At 39.7% G+C, this 22,574-nt stretch overlaps 2 protein-coding genes across 7 annotated transcripts in view; one reads left to right on the top strand and one right to left on the bottom strand.

Annotated features, from left to right (window-relative positions):
• LOC104609104 (Ribosomal protein L9/RNase H1) overlaps positions 1 to 354 on the bottom strand; it is a 29,211-nt gene extending 28,857 nt beyond the window's left edge. Inside the window, exon 1 of one of the 4 annotated variants that reach the window (XM_010275324.3) lies at positions 200 to 354. The gene's annotated coding sequence lies outside the window, so the exon portion shown is untranslated. The remainder of the gene's footprint in view (positions 1 to 199) is intronic. The other 3 variants (XM_010275322.3, XM_010275325.3, XM_010275323.3) reach the window with 3 other exon arrangements.
• A 4,942-nt stretch (positions 355 to 5,296) lies between these two features.
• AUG3 (HAUS augmin-like complex subunit) overlaps positions 5,297 to 22,574 on the top strand; it is a 48,912-nt gene continuing 31,634 nt past the window's right edge. For all 3 annotated transcript variants that reach the window (XM_010275321.3, XM_010275320.3, XM_010275319.3), the window contains exons 1-3: positions 5,297 to 5,763; positions 8,448 to 8,484; positions 9,661 to 9,764. In XM_010275321.3, the coding sequence (XP_010273623.1) occupies positions 5,588 to 5,763; positions 8,448 to 8,484; positions 9,661 to 9,764 (317 nt within the window). In that variant the 5' untranslated portion in view covers positions 5,297 to 5,587. The remainder of the gene's footprint in view (positions 5,764 to 8,447; positions 8,485 to 9,660; positions 9,765 to 22,574) is intronic.

Raw genomic sequence — 22,574 nt, 5'->3', positions numbered from 1 at the left:
AAGGGGGGGGGCGAAAAAGGTTGTAGGAAAATGAAGAAGAAAAGAAGGGGCGGAGCCCCTGTCTCATTCCAGAAATCACAAAGAAAACATAGTGAAATGGGGCAAAGCCCCTGATATGGAAGAAAAAGAGCAGAAAATAAAAAGGGCAAGAAGAATAAGTGGTGTAGGGCGGACTGAAAACTGGGAAGAAGAAACTCACTTGACATACCTGCCCTATTCGAAGTTGTTTATATTTCTTTTTTGTTAAGCAGCTATGGTAGGTTGGAGTTCGACGGTGTGTGAAACAAACCTCGCAGTGGAGAGCAAACCTTTGCCAATATCAAGGTTTTAAAAGCCTCAAGGCGGAGGCGAGGTGTAAGCCTCTAACTAAAAAATTAAAAATTATGGACATAGTTCCGAACCGGACAACGAACCGTTTAGGGGTCCAGTTCCCGGGTCAAACCGTTTGACCGTTCGAACCGAATGAATGGTCCGTTTTAACAAAAAAAATTAAAAAAACAGTCAAAAACTGTTGTCTGGGTTGGTGGATCAAATGGTTTGACTGTCAGCAGTTTGCTGACCAAATCAACAGTTTTTGGCAAAAATATGGTTTTGCGGTGAAACAGAACCAGTCATGTGAACAGTTCCCAAATTTTCCAGTCTGAACCGGTTTTGAAAACATTGGTTCATATAATTAATAAAAAGCATAAAATAAACAAATAATTGAAATTTTATGTAATCATGTGTGACTAAGTTATTGTATAATGGTCCAATAACTATTAAATGTGTGTTGAAAAAAAGGGAAAATGGGATGAAGAACACACCTGACGCAATCCAATAGCCAATTTACAAAATATGAATCAATGAATCAGTGAAGTTCAAAATTGCAAATTCCTATAAAAAAAATACAATAAATATTTTGAAATGTATTTCATATAATAAATAGACTTCTTACCAATAAAACTAGGCAAAACATTTAAATTTTTAAATTGGTAGATACACCTTCATTAAAAGTACCAACTACAACTAGCAAGCAAGGTATATCAAACATGTTCATCCAGTTATGAAAATTTAACCAGAATTTGCTCCTATTAATATAAGCAAGTTCTCTAATTCCCAAGTGAATAAAAAAACTACCAATGTTTCAATTAAAATTCTAGTTTCGAGGCTTCAAGCCTAATTAAAGATCAAAACCTGGTTTGAAGTTTAAAACCAAAATTTAAAATCCTGTTTTCTAAATTCTAAATTTCTAATGATCATTCAAATTACATCCATTTCTTTTGGAGCATGTCCTTTATCACTAAAACTATAGTTTCAAACTCCATTCATTTTCTTTTTCTTTTCTTTTTTTTTTTTGAGAAAAAGTTAATCAGATTTCATTAAATAAGACAAGGAGTACATGAGCAGATGTACTAAATAAAGGAAAGAGAACTTAAACAGAAGAAACGCAAAATTACACGGGGGGAAGCCTGTTGCTGCAGAAACGCTCCATTCATTTTCTTCTTCATGTGGCAATATAAAAAGCATTCAGAATAACCATAACTACAGTTTTTATTTTTAAGCATTTAATAATTATGTAACACTAAGTAGCCAAAGCCTTTAAGGCCCAAGCAAAGGAGGTGTGCAACAATATTCATGATGATATTCCCTAGATACATGATTCAATACAGGAGAAACTTTCGGAGGAGGATGCTCAAGAACTACTAAGGCCTCCCACAAATGAGGAAATTGAGCAACTTGTCAAATCATTAAAATCTCACTCTGCCTTGGGCCCAGATGGTTTCTCAGCATACTTTTACAAAAAAATCTGGGATACAGTAAATGTAGATGTTTGCAATGTGGAAAGAGATTTCTTTGAATTCGGGAAATTTCCAAAATAATTAAATTCAACAAATTTAGTGTACATCCCAAAAGTAAAAAATTCCGGAAGCAATCAGTCAATTCAGACTCATAAGTGTATGTAATGTTATCTACAAAATAATAGCAAAGTGTTTGGTTCTCATAATGCAAAATCACATGGATAGATTTATTGATCCAAATCAGTCAGTTTTCATCGAATGAAGAAAGTGTGTAAATAATGTGATTTGATGAGGGCGGATTTGGCTCTCCAATGTCATTGTGACACATGGCATATCGAAACAATTAGGTGATACCTGGAACCATTTAGGCAACAACTTGCCTTAGCCAAGATGATGGTGGCCTGGCAACCTGCGAGACGTGCTCGCTGACAAATTCGGCATGCATATCCCAACACTCCCATGATCCTTTAAAGTTGGCTCACGTACTGAACGTTCCAGAGGGTGGTCAATGTGCATGGCGGTTGCCTTCAAGAATCTTGGACCACTTAGGTGACCTCTCGGAAATCTCGGATGCAGTGCATGAAGCCCATGCCAAATAATGCCTATATAAAAGCACCAACCCCAATGGCATAGGGGGGGGGCAAGTAAACATATTATAGCTCTCATACTTTGTGATTCTTAGTTCGCAATCTATTATGAGAGTACTGACTTAAGCATCGGAGCGACCTCACTGGGTTAGCCACCCCGAATCCTCTCACCTTGATTCCTTGTAGGTCTCTAAAGAACTACGAAGCTCAACAATCAATACAGCTCGACACTCTTGTTAGCTCGGCATCTAATAGGCAGCTCGACACTTTGGTTAGCTCGACACCTAACTTGCCCAGCTCAGATCAGTCAGCTTGACACCTAATCTGCCCCCAGCTCGGCCTGGTCAGCTCGGCATCCAGGTCCTCATCCAGCAAAAGTTCTCCACTTCAACCTCTGAGTCATCGGCCACTTGGAAGCAGACCAAATGATGAGGTACTTAGCACAAAAAATTGATATATCACCAAAAAATGATTCATCATTATCCTAACCAAAGAAATTGTACGTAAAATGAGAAAGCAAATGAAGGGAAAAGGCTGGATCCTAATGAAGATTGACATGTCAAATGCTTATGATAGAATGAGGAGATATTTCATTACTAAAGTTCTTCAATGTATGGGGTTCCCAAACAAAACGGTATAAAATGATCGAATGGTGTATGGAAACACCAAGGTTCTCTATCAAAATAAAGGGAACAAACAAATAATTATTTTCACTCAATAAATGGGCTAAGGCAAGGTGATCCACTATCACCATACTTATTCATTATGGGAATGCAAATACTCTCCGGAATGCTTCCCAAAAAGGAGGTGCATAAGAAGATCCAAGGAATCACTTTGAGCAGGAATGGCCCAAGTATTTCTCACCTACTGTTTGTAGATGATTGTCTCATTATCTGCAAAGCTGAGGTTAAGCAAGTACAAGAAATATTGGAAGTATTGAAAGAATTTGAAAGGATTTTAGGTAAAAAAACTGGTGGGTATTTCAGTCCAGGGATGCATAGGAAAAAGGTAAAATTTCTCCTTGCTCTACTTCACATGAAAAAATTAAATAAAGTAGATAAATATTTGGGGACTCAACTTGCTCTTGGGGGAAAGTAACTTTGCAGTTAGTGCCAAACTACATTATGGGAACCTCAATCCTCTGAAGCACCACTCTGAAAAAGTTAAAGCAAGTTTAGAGAAATTTTTGGTGGGATGGCTCGGCAAATCACAGAGCAATGCACACTATACCAAGGGGAACTCTTTGTCAACCCAAAAAACTGGTGGGTTAGGATTCAGAAGAATGAAGGAGTTTAACCAAGCCTTATTTTGTAAACAAATTTGGAGATTTATGGTCCAGTGAAAAAGGACTATGAAGGGAGGCAATAAAGGCAAAAGATATAAAAAATCAATCCATTTACTCCCTAAAAAAGAAACAAATGGATTCGGGATGGTGGAAAAATGTTCTACAACTATGGGATGCCATAAAACAAAATACAGTATGGCAAGTCAAAAAATGGGGCACAAGCTTTTATTTCAGATCCATGGGTTCCCTCTCTTATTAATGGCATCCCAGACATAAAACCCGAAATTGCCACTCTTGTAAGAGTCTAAAGGTGAATGAAATCATCACCACATCGGGAGAGTGGGATAGTAGAAAAATTGAATCAATTCTTAAGGAGGAATGCCACAGTCAAATTCATCACACCCTATCTCTCATCATTTATCTTCTAATAAAATCATCTGGAAGAGTTTAAAATCGGGTGAATACGAGGTTAAGACCGGCTACAACTTCTTCATGTCAAAACAGGCCTCATCTTCGGGACACCAATGGGATTGGAATCTTATATGGAAAAGTAAAATTCCTATGAGACTTCAACTATTCATGTGGAAGGCATGGTGAAATGGGATTTCCACTAAAGACAAATGGCGCTCTATTGCTGAAGATGAGAGAAAATGCTCTTTGTGCAAAATCAAAATAGAAACTTGGCAACATGTGTTCTTTGAGTGTCCTTATGCTCGGGCATTATGGTTATCAGCAAAATTGGGAATAAACCTATAACTCATAAAAGACAAGGAGCTCTATATGATTGATTATACATGAATGGACGATTTCTAAACTAAGCTGCCTGTGTAAGGAAGAAAAACAAGAGTTCTTTGCAAAATTCCTCATAGTGTTCAGATTAATATGGGATATGAGAAATGTAGCAGAGCATAAGAAGAAAATCATCAACCCAGCACGTTTAATCCATCACACATGCTGATATTTAGTCCCAAATGAAGCAATACAGTCCCCCCATCCGTCACTCATGCATTCCCATATCATTTTAGTTGCTCAATTCAAATTGTTTATCGACGGATCTTTTAACCCTTCATATGGCGTGGCAGGAACAGGAGTTTGGATCATAATAGCAAACGATAGGGAGGTCTTCTCAGGTAGTAGAAGGGTTACAGTTGCCAACCCCCATTCAAGCCGAATGGTGGGCTCCCTTACATGGCATTCAATATGCCATAAAGATGAAGATGAAGAGATTGACTATATTTTCTAAGCGTGGTCAAAAGTATCTATATAGATAAAGAAATGGAGTGGCAAGTTCACAACATCAACCAAAATATTCGTTATCTCTTATCCTTTTTTGATATAATTGTAATAGCCCATGTAATAGAAATATGAATAGGGCTGCACATGAACTTGCCTATAATGCTTATAAATATAATATCGTAGTCGAACATATGAACAGTCAGGTAACGTATGTAATGTTTTGCTATTATTTTATAAATAATAGAAGCTTTATGAGGTTTATAAAATAATAATAATAATAATAATAATAATAATAATAATAATAATTGGTGTTGGGGATCGTGTCAGCGTCTCATTGGAGGTTGTAAGAAAGTCCCGAGACGTTTGGCACAGCAGAAATGAACTTTTTGGACAATGTAATGTTCTCTTCTGTTCCAGAGAAATAATTTTGAACTGTTGGTATTCGGCTCAGCCAGCAGAATATTTTTTGAGCCATCAAAACACGAGGAGGATTATGTACCGCTCCCGCGCTCGTCTCCAATTTTGCAACGCAGGTCTGTGAAGGATACTCTGACCCTGTTTTCTTTCAGCTCAACGAATCTAATCGGAATCTGGGGAATCCGGTGAACACTTCATTCTGTAAAGTGGGTCTGACGTGACTAGCAATCCCTTCTCCTGCTCCGGCCCCAAGCCAGTAGAGAAGCATATTTTGTAAATAGACAATGAGCGGAGCGAGACTCTGCAGTCTGTTGGGCGAGTTGGGGTACGAAGGGCACGAGGCATTGGATCCAGACAGCTTCGAATGGCCATTCCAGTACGAAGAGGCTCGACCGCTCCTTGAGTGGATCTGCTCTAATCTCCGCTCCACCAATGTTCTCTCCCCCGCTGAGCTCTCCCAGTAATTTCTGCTCTAATTTCTCTTTTAACTATCGAAGGTTGAATCCGTGTTGTTGCATTTGGATATATTTAGGTTCGTACTAGGGCTTTTTGGCATCGTCATTATCATCTCCCTGAGAACATGTTCCTCTCAAGGCAGTGAAGGATAGAATATGAGAACATGTTGTTAGTATTGTATTTTCTTTATGGATGTGGTTCAAGCTAACCATATTTGGGTTACTGTAAAATCACGAGGTTCGTGGATCTTTGGAAATAAATTAAAGAGGAAAAGGTGTAGTATATGTTAATTGTGTCATTTACTTCGTCCTGGACAATGTACTAAAAGGTGAAAACGAGGAAAACCACAAATTGAATAAAGAATTGTTGGTTGAGGTCAGCTGGAGTAGGTTCTCTTTAACCATATGCACGGTAAGTCTGCTTCTGGCTTCACCAGAGGAGGCAGTACTAAACATGGCAACTGTTCCTGAACCTATTCTTCTTGTTATTGGGTAACCTTGAATTTTCTTTTACCAGAAAGGGAAATTAAAAAGGAACTTTCAGTCAATCTGTGCAGAATTCATTGCCCCTTTCCAATAACTTGAAAAACTCATAGGGGAAATCAATAACAAATGAAAGCCAATTCTATATCCTGTATTTTTTCATCTGGCCCTTTTTTGTTTTCTGAATGCACGTAGAATATCAAATTTCTGAAGACTCTCAATAGCCTTCATGGAAGTATGATCCTCCATTCTTGCGATGTGCTCAGGACCAATAGGTGAAGCAAATGCAATCAGGTTTTATCAAACAAAAAGCAAATGCAATCGGGGCACAAGCTGCAGAACTTATGGCAGCAGGCATTGAATGGGGTGCTAAAGGTTTAGGGAGTTGGGAGTGGAAGGAGACTCTAGTGGTGATCATCTGGTTGATGGAGGGAAACTGAGCTTTGTGGACTTATAAAAAAGAAATTAGGCACTTCAGGTGGTTCACAAGGAATATTATTCAATGGATACTCTAGCTAAACAAGAGGTCAATAGACGACAACTTTTCTGGGCTCAATTGTAATAGATTTGCTGAGGGGAGGGATAGTTGGGGTATGCCCTCAAATTATGAATGTAATGTACTGCTGCAGCATCATATTATTCATCCAAAAAATTATACCCTTCCAAATCCCAACAGATCTTTAGTTCAAAAATATTTAGTAATAGGAGTTAGCAATGTTTAATTGCCTAAGATGTTTTGCAACTTGGGCATGCCTGATTATCTATTCCATGGGGTTGAATTTCTAAATTTTTTGTAATGATTGGAAATCTCTCTTTGTTTTTAATTAGTTTTACTTAGGGGCCATTTGATAATGGCCGAGGTGGCTGAACTGACTTATTGCTAACCTATAGCTGGGGGTTGCTTTGCTTGGCATGTTTGTATGTAAGTTATTCTTTATTTCATAGTCAATAAATTTTGATGCTTACTGATAAAAACTGAGGGTATGGTAATCAACTCAACTTCATCTTCAGTCATTAAGGAGCTCACAACCAACTTAATATCTTATTCACCATTCAGTACTACCACTTCAGCTGTTATCAAGCAGTCTCATGGGCTTTTAAGTTTTCCTATAGGGTATCTGCTCTGCCCTCTTATCTTTCCTTTGGTAATGCAATTTTCTTTACCTTAAAAGGATGATTATTTATCTTCTGTAAGGGGCATTAGTACAAATTCATATTTTTTTGGCATTGTATGGTGGAAAGTTAATAAAAGAAAAGGGCTTTGCTCAATGTTGGCCCTAGCTAACTAGAGTCTTGGGAGGGGTGGACTCATTGGATACAGAACCGGGTTTTGTCATTTAGTGGTTTTTTTACACTTGAACACACATTCTCATGCTTATTTTACTTACCTTTTCTGTTATTTTTTTCGTCCTTATGATTCTTCCCCTTCTATGTTACACTGGCTAGCAAAAGGATTATCAGCCTATCAGGCAATTAGTTGTGTCATTGCTTCTTGATTTCTCAAGGACAATCTTGCCCATCCAAATAAATAATACTATTATTGATTCTTTTCAATACTTTTGCCATTTAAGTATAGTATGTTAGACACTTTTATTGATTAGTATAATAATTAATTCTCCAAACAAGTTTGTTTTATAATTCCACTCTCAAAGTAAAGATCAAGGGGCCGTTTGGCAAGTCTTTTTGGGAAGATCTTTTGGTAGTTCTGACATTCAAAAGATGCATTGAGCTTTTGCATTAAGATCTGAGCAGCCTGTAGCCCATTTGGTTTAGGAGTGTCTTTCCGTGCGTCTTTCTGCACAAAGACAAATAGAAAAAAAAATGCAAAAGCTCCATTTGGAGCTTCCCGAAAATCGCCCATTTTGGGCTTCTTGTGTCTTTTCGGTACGGCGGCTTTTGGCGGCTAGATCTACCACGAACCAAACGGGAATAGACTGAATCGCGGTCTGCTGAGCTTGTAAATAGCTGATAGACCGCGCGGAAAGACATGCCAAATGGGGCCTTGAATTAAATGCTACTTTATATAGCATTTCCTAATCTTTTCTTTGGGTATTGAAAATCAACTATTTTATTTCACCTTTTATAGTGGATAATCATGATCTCTATTAATTTTGAAAAACAAAAGAAATGTGATCCCTCTATGTGCATTGCACATAGAGAGTTTAACTAATTCTCTAACTAATGGTTCTTTAAATTTTCCATGCAGGTATGAACAGTTTCTAGAAGAAGGAAAGCTGTTAGAGGTATTCTTTAGTTCCATTTTTGGTATTTGTTATATTGGGGTACCATTGATCTTTTTTTGATCAGTAACTGAACTTTCATTAAAATATTGAAAGCAATAGAGCAGAAGGTACAAGGAGCAGTTGGAGATAAAACATATTTTCTCCAATTTGTCTCAACTCTAAATTACAAGGTAGCCCAAAGCATTTGATTCCTCCCAACCCCTTGTTTTGCTAAGGAATCAGTGATGCTGTTGGCTGACCTATGCACCCATTGGACTTTTACAACCATACCCCTAATCCACCATTTAAACCTTTTCAATTCATCTATGTACAATCATAAATTGTTTCCCATTTTTAGAAGCCAATTGATAACTAACTGTGGATCTCCTTCAACGATCAAGTCATGCACATTCATATCCTTCGCTCTCTGAATTCCTTCCATACCCTTTCCCCTCTTCTTATAATTTCACTCTTTTTTTTTTTTATGTTTACACAACAGAGAACCTCTATTGTTGCATGCTTACATGCAATTAAATGTTACCCACTCTTTCTATAGATAAAGAAATAGAGTGTAGTGTTATAATCATAATCTGTCCATATCTAAATGTGGATATGGTAACTAACATCATTAGCATACATACTATTTATTTCTTTCAGGATACAGATACTGATATGGGTAATTGGGTGTTCTGTCTAATCTCTCTCTCTCTCTCCCTCCCTCCCTCCCTCCTTCTATCTTCAGTGCTTTCCTCTTGATAACCGACCCTCGTGGCATAAAGTTGATCATTTTTGATATTCTTGTTTTCATGTCATAATTAAATTGTTTATTCTCCCCTGAAGTTCCATAATATAGCTTACAACTTTTATCTCGTAGTAGTTGATATGTTTCTTTTAGAGGAGTATTTGTTGCTTTTCCTTATAAATGCTGTTTTGCAATTCCACTCTATCAAGGGCCATATCTCTTTTGAACTGTAAGTTCATACATGCCCTGTGGGTTCACTTGAATTAAGCCATGTATTGTCAGATATTTGTTACAACATATTGTTTATTTATTTATTTTTTCTGTTTGCAAAACAGGACTTATTTGGTAGTGTGATTCCTAATCTTTTTTTGTATGTCATCATGCTGCTGCTCTTTTATTGATGCAGAAGCACTTGTCTGACTTCATGTATATTATATCATGATTAAACTTGATAGGGGGAGGACTTGGACTTTGCTTATGGTAGCATTTCAGCCTTCTCAAGCAGGAGAGACAACCAAGAGGCTGTTTTTGGAGCTGAAGAAGGACTGAAAGATATCCGGTAATATTTTTATCAATAAGTTATTTTAGTTCCTAATTTTATGCTTATTTTCTCATGTTCCTTTTACATACTTTTTTATTAAAGTTTAGATCATTAATGAGTGACTACATGCCACATTTGTTCTGCATGAAAGATTTATGATAAGCAGGCATCATGCTATGAGATTTTACGGAAATCTTGGCTTAGGTAATTATGCTATTAAGTGTGCATGTATATGCATATGTATGCACATGTATATTTTTGTATACTCTGAGATGGCTATCAGTTTGATAGTCTTATAGAAAACATCTAGAAGATCTCTGATTGGGGTGCATATGGATACATGATTGTTAATTAGGCTCATTTTGTGAAGATGTCTAATAGGCTTGGGAATTTCATTGGCCTAAAAGAGCACCATCTTTCTTCCTCTGGGTTTGCTTCATGGGGCAAGTTTCAGCCTAGAATCCCTATCTCCATCTACACAATTAGATTCGTTTTGATGGCATTTTTTTTGACTTGGAGTTTAGGATGGCTAATATCACTTTTGGGAATCTCCTATACAAATGCAATGCTTTAAAACCTGAACCAGATATTGAACCGTAAAGGGATCCAGTTCCAGGTTTTCTTGGTTTTACCCCACAACAGCAAAACTACCCTGTTTTCATTGAATCAGAATGGAATAGATTTGGTTTTTTCTCCAGCTCAAATGGCCAATCCAGTCTGGTTGTCAAAACATTGGTTAATGCCTGGCCAATCCAAAATCTCCTATCTGATGGATGTATGGATTGGATACCATCTCTACACAGGCAGTTCATCCAGGAAAGGAGTCTAAGTCACCTGATTGAGAGAACAAATGACTAGATAAGAATCTGATGCAAGCTTGGAGCAGGGAAGGAACCATGGAGAAAGAAGTCAGATTTCTCCTAATGAAATTTGCTTAACTTACCTACTTTTCATTTTAACAAAATTTGCAGTTATTGATAAAAAATCAGATTTCACTGATAAAAAAAAGCGGGTTTCTCCTAATACCTCATCCAATGACAATTCTGTTGTTAGATTTAGTTTTATTTTTGCTGTAAGAGTGCTGTCAGTCTAGGGTGCTGTCAGCATCTTCTTTACTTTGTTTAAGTTTTTTATTATTAGGGTGTGCTGCCAAGGGCATATTTGTAATTCCCTTTTCTTTTATTTTTACATCATGTTATTATAAATTAGAAGCTGGGCGCTGCCAGTCCAAACTTTTGGCTCCCAAACATTTTTCTTACTCTTCTCTTCTCTTCTCTCTTCTCTCCTCCCCTCTCTCTTCTCTGTCTCTTCTAGAAAGAAAACATGGTATCAGAGCGCAAGTCTGGGCAATAGGAGTCTCTTTTCTTCTCTGAGTCACATCCATTCAACCCAGTTTTCTGATTTCTTGGACAGTGGACAAGAAACCCTAATCGGATTGATCAGAACCACCTCTTGTTGTTTCTTCTGGGTTCTTCCTTGGCCATAGCACCAAGGTAACCCTAGTAGGAGGGGGCCGATGCTGTGAAGGCTCCTTCTTTCCTTTGGCCGATACTGTGGAGACTTGGTCTTGGATTTGCACCTTTGTACAGGTGCTGTACAGGGGTGTGTGATCCCCTTTGTCACAGGTATGTGCTGTGATTGGTTGGTCTGTGAAGTGTGTAGTCCAATGGTGACTGAAATTTAAATTGGTGGACTGTTCTTAGATTGTTATTTGCTGCAAGTGGATACAACAGTGTTTTCTTTTTTTTTTTGAACTGTTTAGTTGCTGCCAGTAGACTTCAGCAGTGTGTTCTTTATTTCAGAAGCATAATTTTTGGTGTTTAGTGGCCTAAATGTGACTGTGAGAGGTAGTAGTTGAGTGGGGACTGGTCTTGTGCACTTGTGGGATTTGTTTTTGTCTTGTAGACTTTGTTTCTTCCAATGGCAAATGATGATTCTGCCTCCTCTGGAGTTGCATCAACCTGTAGTACAACTGGTATGGGAGCTGAAAATATGATGTTTCCTATGCCGATTACCCCTTTAAACGGCTTGAACTACTTGGAATGGGTTAAAGGTGTAAAACCTTATGTAACAAGGAGAAACTAGTTATATAAATAGAAGATTGAAAGAACCCAAGAGTTGGACAACTGAGCATGATAGGTGGGACCAAGAAAATAGTACGAAGATGTCTTGGCTTCTTGCAACTATGGAACCTAATGTGAAGAAGAACTTTATATGGGCAGGCACTGCTTGTGAGATGTGGGGACAAGCCAAAACCACCTATTTTGAGCAAAGGTATTATGCCAAGATTTATCAGTTACAAGTTGATCCTCAACCTATAAACAGGGGAACCGTAATTTGTTAGCCTATTATTCAGCTCTTACTTCAGTATGGAAGGACTATTAGGCTATAGAATGGAAACATATTGATGATGTTAAAGCCAATAAGAAACTGGTTTCTCAACAACAGGTTTTTGCCTTCTTGTTAGGACTAAACCCCGTATATGAACCTCTTAGAGTTCATATTTTAGGAAGTAAAGAGTTGCCTTTAGTTGAAGAGGTGTATGCCCTTGTTCAGTCTAAGGAAAGTAGGCGGAGTGTGATGGTTACAATTGAGGGGGAGCAATAGGTGGCATTAGCTGCAATGGATGGTAATAATATGGGAAAGAAAAATGACTCCAAGAAAGTTGATAAGGACAAGTTGTTCTGTATCCACTGTTGGCATTCAAGACATACACGTGACACATGCTGGGAGCTCTATGGGACGCCAAAGTGGGCTGTGAAAAACCAAGAACAGGGTAAAGTGCATGGTCAAAAGAAGCCTAATACAACACATAATGCAAAAAAATGTGGCAACTCAAGATACTCAGTCTGCTGGGGTGTCAATTGGTACTGCTCGGGAGCACTTCACTGGTTTTGACCCTAAGGAAGATATCGTGAATTCCTTTCATAGTCATTTGGAATCATATGGAAGGGCCTTGCACCGGATAGACAATTTAGTTACTAGTACCCCTTCTACTTCATTTGTGTCTACATTAGGTAATGCAATCTTTGCCTTTCATGTCTCCATTATCATTGATTCCCTCTAGGTCTTGACTCAGGGGCCTCTAACCACATGACTGGTAAGCCAATCCGTTTTCAGCCTTATAACTTTTTGTTAGGAAGGGATAAAGTAAGACGTGCAGATGGATCATTCTCCTCCATTGTAGGCCAAGGATTGATATCCTTTCCTCGGGGACTTAACCCGAACAATGTTTTGCATGTCCTTTAACTTCCCATCAATTTGCTTTCCATTAGTAGTATCATGAACTCTTTAAATTGCAGTGTAACTTTTTTTCTTGGTTCATGTGTTTTTTAGGATCTAACTTCTAGGAGGATGATTGGTGGAGGAAGCTTAGTGGATGGTCTCTACACTCTCGATAACAAGGTTGGTTTCTTGGTGCCATCCTCAGAGTCGCAAAGTCAATCAAATGAGTCTTTTTTTGTGGCATAATTAGTTAGGTCATGTGTCTTTTCAAATAGTGAAGTCTTTGTTTCCTTATTTATTTAAGTCATGTTTAGTGTCAGGTTTCCAGTGTCAAACATGTTAGTTGAGCAAGCAATGTAGAATAATATTACATTCAAGTACTAAAAGATCAAGTTTGCCTTTCCATATAGTGTATTTTGATGTGTGTGGGCCTACTACTATAACTTTGGAGGGTGGGTATAAGTACTTTATCACATTGATTGATGATTTTTCCCGCTATACATGGGTATTTCCCATGCGTAGCAGAGACGAAGTTCCAAAGATTGTGAGAGATTTCTAGAGAATGGTGTTTGCACAGTTTCGTGTTGATTTTCGAATTTTTCAATCAGATAATGCAAAACAAATATTTCCATGGTGAGCTCAATGAGTTCTTTGCTTCTCATGGATCCATTCATAGGATTTCATGTGCAAGAACACCACAACAAAATGGTCTTGTAGAACAAAATAACAAACGCCTCCTTGAGGTAGCATGAGGGATGATGTTACACATGAATGTACCAAAACGTTTTTTGGATAGATGCTTTACTTGTTGCTCCTAATGTCATCAATCACATACCCTCCAGAGTGTTGAACTACAATGCCCTTCATCAGTTGTTGTTCCCTTATTTTCCTTAATTTTCTATTCCCATGTATCTTTTTGGGGTATCCCTCCTCTCAAAAGGGTTATTGGTGCTTTGATCCCGTTGGTCATAATTTTTTGTTTTTATGGATGCCTCCTTTTTGAGTTTGAACCATTCTTCCCTACTCCTCAAGGGGGGAGTAACGTGGAAGAGGAGAAGCATGTCCAGGTCCATCAAGTCTCTCTTCCTTCTATTTTGAATCCTGCTTTTTTTTGTGTCTTCCAATGTACACGTTGTAGAGATCAACAATGTGACAAAGATGTGCAGCCACCAAACATTGAGCAACCAACACTTTTAGATTCCCAGGAGGTAAGTCCAAATGAACTAGGCACTATTGCACCAGTTGATACCCTGGCTCCCACTTCAGTTGTGAATGACCTTGACATTCCTATTGCTTAAAAGGAGTCGGGTCATGCATTACCAAACACCCCATTATCCAGTATGTGTCCTATACCTCTTCTTGCTGTGACTTCCTATATGCAGTTGATAGCATCCCCGTACCTAGAAATGTTGCAGAGGCTTTAAAATGTCTTGAATGGATAGATGCTATGAAGGAGGAGATTAATGCCCTCCATAAGAATCGGACTTGGGAATTGGTGGATCTTCCAAAAGGGAAAGACTTAGTGGGGTGTAAGTGGGTGTTTACAATGAAACACAAGGCGGACAGGACAGTTGAAAGGTACAAAGCAATGTTGGTAGCAAAAGGGCACACTCAAGTCTACGGTGTTGACTATGGTGAGACATTCGCTCCAATAGCTAAGATGAACTCAATTTGGATTCTTCTATCTTTGGTTGCAAACCTTGATTGGGAATTGCATCAACTTGATATAAATGCCTTCTTAAATGGTGACCTAGAGGAGGAGGTGTACATGGTTCAACCTCCTGGCTTTTGTGCCAAAGGAAGTGAAAATAAAATATGCAAGCTAAGAAAGCCCTTCTATGGTTTATGTTATAATTTAGGTCTGACTTAGAGTTCGGCCTGACTGAGTTCAGTTATGTAGAAGAAGAAAAAGTGATAAAGAAAGAGAGAAAGAGAGAAAGAGAGAAGAGAGAATTCTGGTTCGAATTGAAAGAGTCAACATAACTTCTCCCAGTCGGCCAGTAAGTATTTATATTATTATTAAACATGACTGAAAAGACCTATGTGCCTTCACTTAAGTTAAGAGCACATGTTTCAACACAACATTACAGATCAGCAACATCAATCAAGGTATAAAGACAGAAATACCCCTACGCTAACACTCCCCCTCAAGCTAGTGAGTATATATCATATACTCCCAGCTTGTTACATATGTAGTCCACTCTTCCTCGACTCAAGCCTTTTGTAAATAAGTCAGCCCACTGATTTCCTGTATTAACATGTGTAGTGTCTAGCTCTCCATTCAGCACCTTCTCCCTCACAAAGTGACAGTCAACCTCAATGTGCTTGGTTCTTTCATGAAACACTGGATTAGAGGAGATATGAACTGCAGCCTGATTATCACAATAGAGCTTCATTGGAGTGTTAATGTTGTACCCTACTTCCTGTAGAAGGTTCCTTAGCCACACTAATTCACAAGTGGTATGCGCCATAGCCCTATATTCTGCTTCTGCACTGCTTCTTGCCACAACCGTCTGCTTCTTACTTTTCCATGTCACCAGGTTACCTCCCAGAAACGTGTAATAGCCTGTAGTAGACCGCCTATCAGACATAGAATCGGCCCAATCAGCATCAGAGTACCCTTCTATTTCAAGTTTTCCCCCACTCTTGTATATCAGAGCGCGACCCGGGGCCCCTTTTAGATACTTCACAATTCTCAGAACCGCATTCCAATGAGGAATCAGAGGTTTTTGCATGAACTGGCTTACCACACTAACTGCAAATGAGATGTCTGGTCTGGTAATGGTTAGGTAGTTCCGTTTGCCCACAAGTCGTTGGTATCTGCCAGGGTCTTCAAACACTTCACCCATATCACTGCTTAGCTTGGTATTTGTGTCCATGGGTGTTTCAGCTGGTTTGGCACCCAACAAGCCTGTTTCTTCCAGCAAATCAAGCACATACTTCCTCTGGCACAGGTTAATCCCATACTTGGATCTCGCTACCTCTATCCCCAAGAAGTATTTCAGTTTACCCAGATCCTTTGTCTGAAAGTGATTTTGCAGATAAGTCTTCAGCCTGTCAATACCAATGTTATCATTCCCAGTAATAACAATATCTACATACACCACCAACAGTATTTTTCCTCCCGGAGAGTCATGACTAAATACAGAATTGTCAACTTTGCACTGTTTCATGCCAAACTTCTTTACCACCTCACTGAACCTACCAAACCATGCTCGAGGAGACTGTTTAAGCCCATATATAGCCTTCCTTAGTTTGCACACCTTACCATCCTCCCCCTGAGCAACAAACCCTGGAGGTTGCTCCATGTAGACCTCCTCGAGTAAGTCACCATGCAAAAATGCATTCTTGATATCAAGCTGATATTGTGGCCACTCATACATGGCTGCAAGAGAGATCACAACACGAACTGACCCTATCTTAGCAACCGGTGAGAAGGTCTCTGTGTAGTCAATGCCATAGGTTTGGGAGTACCCTTTTGCAACTAATCGCGCTTTCAGGCGTTCAACACTACCATCAGGCAGATACTTAACCGTATAAACCCACTTACAACCAACAACTTGCTTCCTAGGAGGAAGAGCAGTGAGGTCCCAAGTATGATTATGATGAAGGGCTGAGAGTTCTTCTTCCATGGCACGGCACCACCCTGGAGAGGCAAGGGCTTCTTGGACATCTTTAGGAACAATAACTGATGATAACAAGGTAACAAACTAGCGATGGGAAGCGAAAAGGTGATTAAGAGAAACATAATTAGAAATGGGATGAAGGGTGCAAGTACGTTTACCTTTCCGCAAAGCAATGGGTAGATCAATCTCAGATGCTAAGTGGGGGTCTGGTGCCGGATCCGTCGACGGAGATGTAGCCGGAGGAGTAGTAGCTGGTGCACGTGGGCGATGTGTATACACATGACAGATAGGTGGGCGTTCAACAGGTGGTGGCACCGGAGGCAAGGATTTGGTCACGACTGGAACAAAGGAAGGAGGATCGACAATGGGAAGTGGAAGAGGAGGAGGAGATGAGGAGGAAGAAGCATCACCAGACCCCAAAAAGAACGAAGTAGACTCAAAGAAACTGACATCAGCACACACAAAGGACCATCGAGAACCAGGATGGTAACACCTATACCCTTTCTGGGTCCGAAAATAGCCAAGGAAGATGCACTTGAGAGAATGGGCATCAAACTTGTCGTTCCCGGGACCTAGATTATGGACAAAACAGACACACCCAAAAACTCTCGGCGTAAGAGGGAACGGAGACAAAGTGGGAAACAAGACCTGAAACGGAGACTGGCCATCAAGGATGAACGTGGGCATCCGATTAATCAGAAAACAAGAGGTAAGCACTGCATCACTCCAAAAAGGTTTGGGAACATGCATGTGATGCATTAGGGATCTTGCTGTTTCAAGGAGATGGCGACTCTTTCTCTCAGCCACCCCGTTTTGTTGTGGGGTGTAGGTACACGAGGTCTGATGTATAATGCCGTGTTGGTCCAGGTATTCCTGAAATGATGAGGATAAATATTCGCGACCATTATCAGAACGAAAAACTTTGATGTGGGTACCAAATTGGTTACGAATTTCAGCATAAAATTTTTGAAAGATGGTAAGCAATTCACTTCTTTCTTTCATTAAATAGAGCCACGTCATCCTTGAAAAATCATCCACAAAAATGACAATATCTGTATCCATTATATGACATTACTTTACAAGGACCCCAAACATCTGAATGAACTAAAGAAAAAGGACTCGACACACGGTTATCAACCCTAGAACTAAAGGGAACACGATGGTGTTTCCCAAATTGACATGACTCACAATCCAAAACAGAAAGCTGACTCAAGGACGGAACCAAGGACTTCAAGACTTTGAGCGACAGATGACCAAATCGGCAGTGCCACTGGAGAGGAGAAAGAGATGACTGGAGAGCTGTTGAAGTTCTACCACCACCACCGTCAAGATAATACAGTCCACCTGCTTCATGCCCTCCACCAATCTTCATCCCCGTCTTGAGATCCTGAAAGACACACATAGAAGGATAAAAGGTAATGGAGCAGTTAAGTGTTTTGGTCAGCTTACTAACAGACATAAGGTTAAAAGGCAATTTAGGAACATACAGAACTGATGAGAGGGATACAGGATCTAGGTCAACATTACCAACACCACAAATTGAGGATGTGGGACCATTAGCAAGGGTGACAGATTGTGATGTTGAGCAATGAGATAAGGAGGAAAACACACCTGGAGTTCCAGTCATGTGATCGGAGGCTCCAGAGTCAATGATCCAGGGATTGGGTGTAGATGCCAGACATGCCATACTTGAGTGAGCAAAAGTCGCCGTGTTCTGCTGTGATTGGATAAACCTCTCATATTCATCACGAGGAACACTCACCATTTCCTTCATGGGACCATCTGTGGATGTAGGAGGCAACTGGTCAGATGAATGATTCTCCTGTCTAAAGCTGGAACTTGAGTCACCGGTCGCGGCATGATTGGCCCAGGTTGAGGGAGGACCATGTAAATCATAACAATAGTTGATGGTATGTCCATCCATACCACAATGAGTGCACTTCCTCGGGCCTGAGCTACGTCCTCTACCACGGGCTCCCCCTGAATCTCTGCTCCCAATACGACCACCACCACGATTATAAGTAGACCCACTATTGCCACTTCGGCCATATGCAGAACCACTACCACCACCACGGCCTCTCGATGCAGCAAAGGCAGATCTATCTGAGATATTAGAGTTCTCAGTAGATCCAATAGAAATCCTCCGAAGTCGAGAAAATACCTCTTCTAGGGACGGAAGAGCTGATCCCCTTAATATCTGAGCCCGTACTGGTTAATATTCAAACTTTAGTACCACCAAAAATCTAGTCACATCAAGCTGCTCTCTCTATTGTTGTTGAATTTTGACATCAGAAGTGAGAGGATGATAGACATTCAACTCATTACGTATGTTCCTCATGGTTGTATAGTATTCCTCAAGACTCTGATTGCCCTGTTGCAGATTAAAGTACTCTTGATAAAGCTGATAAACTTTGGTTGTATTGTCCTGCCCCGAATGCAATTTCTTCGCATGGTCCCACACATCTTTGGCAGTATCAAGGAACATGAAGTTCACACTAATCCTGGGTTCCATACTGTTCCACAACCATGTGATGATCTGAGCGTCCTCTTGCTCCCAGTCTTCATACTCGTGAGAGTCAGGAGGGTTTCTCCTCTTTGATGTGTTTTACCTTCTTCTTTGCCTTTAGAAAGACTTCAACGGATTTAGCCCAAGGCACATAATTCTCTCCATTTAACTTAATGGAGGTCATCTGAACATTCAGGTAGTCTGTAGGCACCATCACACTAGGTTTATAATCATTATTGTCTCCCATTATGTTATCACCAATTCTGCACACTTGCTGAGTTCTATTATCACTGAGATCTGCACACTACACACCACTAGGTCACACCTGTCACACTGATTGCAGCACTATTTGTTGCTGGAATATGTGCTCTTTACACCACAAACCCTAGATCACACCTGTCACACTGATTTCAACACTTCTTGTTGCTGAAAAGTGTGCTCACACCACAAACCCTACTCCTACAACTACTTGAAATCTCACCACTATATGATCATATCTCTTCCTTCAAAATGCACAAAGAAACCAGCATAAACCCTAGCACTTACTGGCTGAAACCTAGCAAATGGTCTGAAACACACCTCCTATTTAATCCATAACAGATATCATGCACTGAAATCTCTTACCTTATCGCTGAAGTAACACCCATGCGAGCAGGAGAGCAGTCCACATACAACAGCCGCTTCACACACAACAGCCACTGCCCACACAGTTCGGCCCTCTATTCTTCCTCTACTAGGAGAGGGCGATCTCAAAAATCACAGCAACCGACCACATACGACTTGACTGGAGGCATAGAGACCCCTAAGGGAAGAGGGTGATCACTCCTTTTCAGCCCTTTCCCTTATCTCCAATCGAACACAGAAAAAAAAGAGGAAAACCCTAGATAGGGTGCGCAGAAAATGAACCCTAGGCAAGCAGAAATCTAGACAGATTTAACCTAGCTCTGATACCATGTTATAATTTAGGTCTGCCTTAGAGTTCGGCCTGACTGAGTTCAGTTATGTGAAGAAGAAAAAGTGATAAAGAAAGAGAGAAAGAGAGAAAGAGAGAAGAGAGAATTCTGGTTCGAACTGAAAGAGTCAACATAACTTCTCCCAGTCGGCCAATAAGTATTTATATTATTATTAAACTTGACTGAAAAGACCTATGTGCCCTCACTTAAGTTAAGAGCACATGTTTCAACACAACATTACAGATCAGCAACATCAATCAAGGTATAAAGACAAAAATACCCCTACGCTAACAGTTTAAAACAAGTTGTGTTGATAGTGTATGTGAATGATATCATCATTTTTGGAAATTGGAGCTCAGAAATACAAAAGTTGAAGGAGTTCCTAACCTCTCAATTTGAAGTGAAAGATTTGGGTCCTCTAAAGCACTTCCTTGGGAATCGAAGTTGCCATACAAAAGTTGAAGGAATTCCTAACCTCTCAATTTGAAGTGAAAGATTTGGGTCCTCTAAAGTACTTCCTTGGAATTGAAGTTGCCAGCTCAAAAAGGGGCACCTTCATTTCTCAAAGGAAGTATATCATTGATCCATTACAAGACACAGGCAAGTTAGGTGCAAAGCTAGCAGATACTCCCATGGATGTTGATCATAAACTGGGTAATTGTGATGGTGAACCTATGAAAGATGTGAAATAGTTTCAAAGGTTAGTGGGAAGGTTGCTTTATTTATCCATGACACGTCTAGACATTGCTTATTCAGTTGGGGTCCTGAGCCAATTCATGCATTCCCCTAAGAGACCACACATGGAGGCAGTAGAGAGGATTCTTAGGTATTTGAAGAAATATCCAGGAACAGGTTTGCTATTCAGCAAACATAATCATTTGAAGGTGGAAGCTATACAGATGCTGATTGGATAGGTGCTGTGGATGATAGAAAGTCCACAAGTGGCTACTACCCATTTGTGGGAGGAAATCTAGTGGCATGGAGAAGTAAAGAACAAAGTGTAGTAGCAAGGTCAAGTGCTGAAGTGGAGTATAGGGCTATGACACATGGGGCTGGCTGAAAAATATTCTAGGGAAACTTGGGTTTACTGTTCACAATCTTATGTCCCTTTACTGTGACAATAAGGCAGCTATAAACATTGCTAGCAATCCTGTCTTACAGGATATGACCAAGCACATTGAAGTGGACAAGCATTTCATAAGAGAAAAATTGGAAAATGGAGAAATTTGTACTCTTTATGATAACTCCAAGGAGCAACTAGCTGATGTTCTCACAAAAGGGCTTTCATGCTTGTGGCACAATGAGTTATGTGGCAAGTTGGACATGATAGATATATTTAGCCCAACTTGATGGGGAGTGTTGTTAGATTTAGTTTTGTTTTTGCTGTTAGAGTGCTGTCAGTCCAGGGTGCTGTCAGCATGTTCTTTTCTTTGTTTAAGTTTTTTTATTATTAGGGTGTGCCACTAGGGGCATATTTGTAATTCCCTTTTCTTTTATTTTTACATCATGTTATATAAATTAGAAGCTGGGCACCGCCAGCCCAACCTTTTGACTCCCAAACATTTTTCTTCCTCTTTTCTTCTCTTCTCTCTTCTCTCTTCTCTCCTCCCCTCTCGCTTCTATTTCTCTTCTAGAAAGAAAACAAATTCCATGATTTTTGGGTTATTTGATTTTTTTTTTAACTTGGTGTATTAGGAATTTGGTTTAACTTTTAATCATTTAGAATTTACTATTCTTAGAAAAAAATCAAAGTTTCTATACATACTAGTTTTTAGGCTTAGTATTTTTGGTATCCCTTTAATTACTACTTATAGTAAAATCTTAATTTACTTTATAATTTCTGGTGTTTTTAGGACCAATGTTTTAAAACGCGGAGGCGTGATGCAATGCGTTCCACTACCTAGAGGCGTGAGGTGTAGTTCAGAACGCAAGAGGCGTAAGCCTCCCGCCTCCTTAAGAGGAGGGGGGTTAGGAGGATGAAGAGGAAGGGGGATCTCATTCTTTCTTTATTTTTAATAAAAATCTTTTATATTAAGAAGAATAAAGATGCATAACATTAGTTCAAAGGGGGGTCTTGTCGAAGCGGAGGTGAGCGAGCGAAGCGAGACCCAAAGCAAATTGGGCTGCATCAAATAGGGGGCGGGGGGTCTGGGGGGCGAAGGGGCAAGGGGCAAACCACTTTCTTTCTCCTTATCTTTTCTTCCCTTTTCTTCCCTTCCCTTTCCTTTCCTTTTCTCTTTTTCTTCTTCTCTTTCTTTTTCTTTCCCTTCCCTTCCCTTCCCTTCCCTTTCTTTTCCTTTCCTTTCCTTTCCTTTTTTTTCTTTTTTCTTTTTTCTTTTTTCTTTTTTCTTTTTTCTTTTTTCTTTTTCTGTCTTTTTATATCATATGTGCATGAGGCGTACGCCCCTAGCATGCCTCATTAAAAAAGCGCTACACCTCTTGCACCTGAGGCGTATGCCTCAGAGGTGTCAGCACCTCTGGCATACGCCTTAGGGCATTTTGGGAGCGCCTCGCATGG

This window comes from Nelumbo nucifera, chromosome 8 (genome assembly GCF_055504915.1).
Source record: "Nelumbo nucifera cultivar China Antique chromosome 8, China Antique-T2T, whole genome shotgun sequence".
Taxonomy (NCBI): Eukaryota; Viridiplantae; Streptophyta; class Magnoliopsida; order Proteales; family Nelumbonaceae; genus Nelumbo; species Nelumbo nucifera.
The sequence above is the reverse complement of the archived record's forward strand: the minus strand, read 5'-3'. Positions and strand labels throughout refer to the sequence as shown.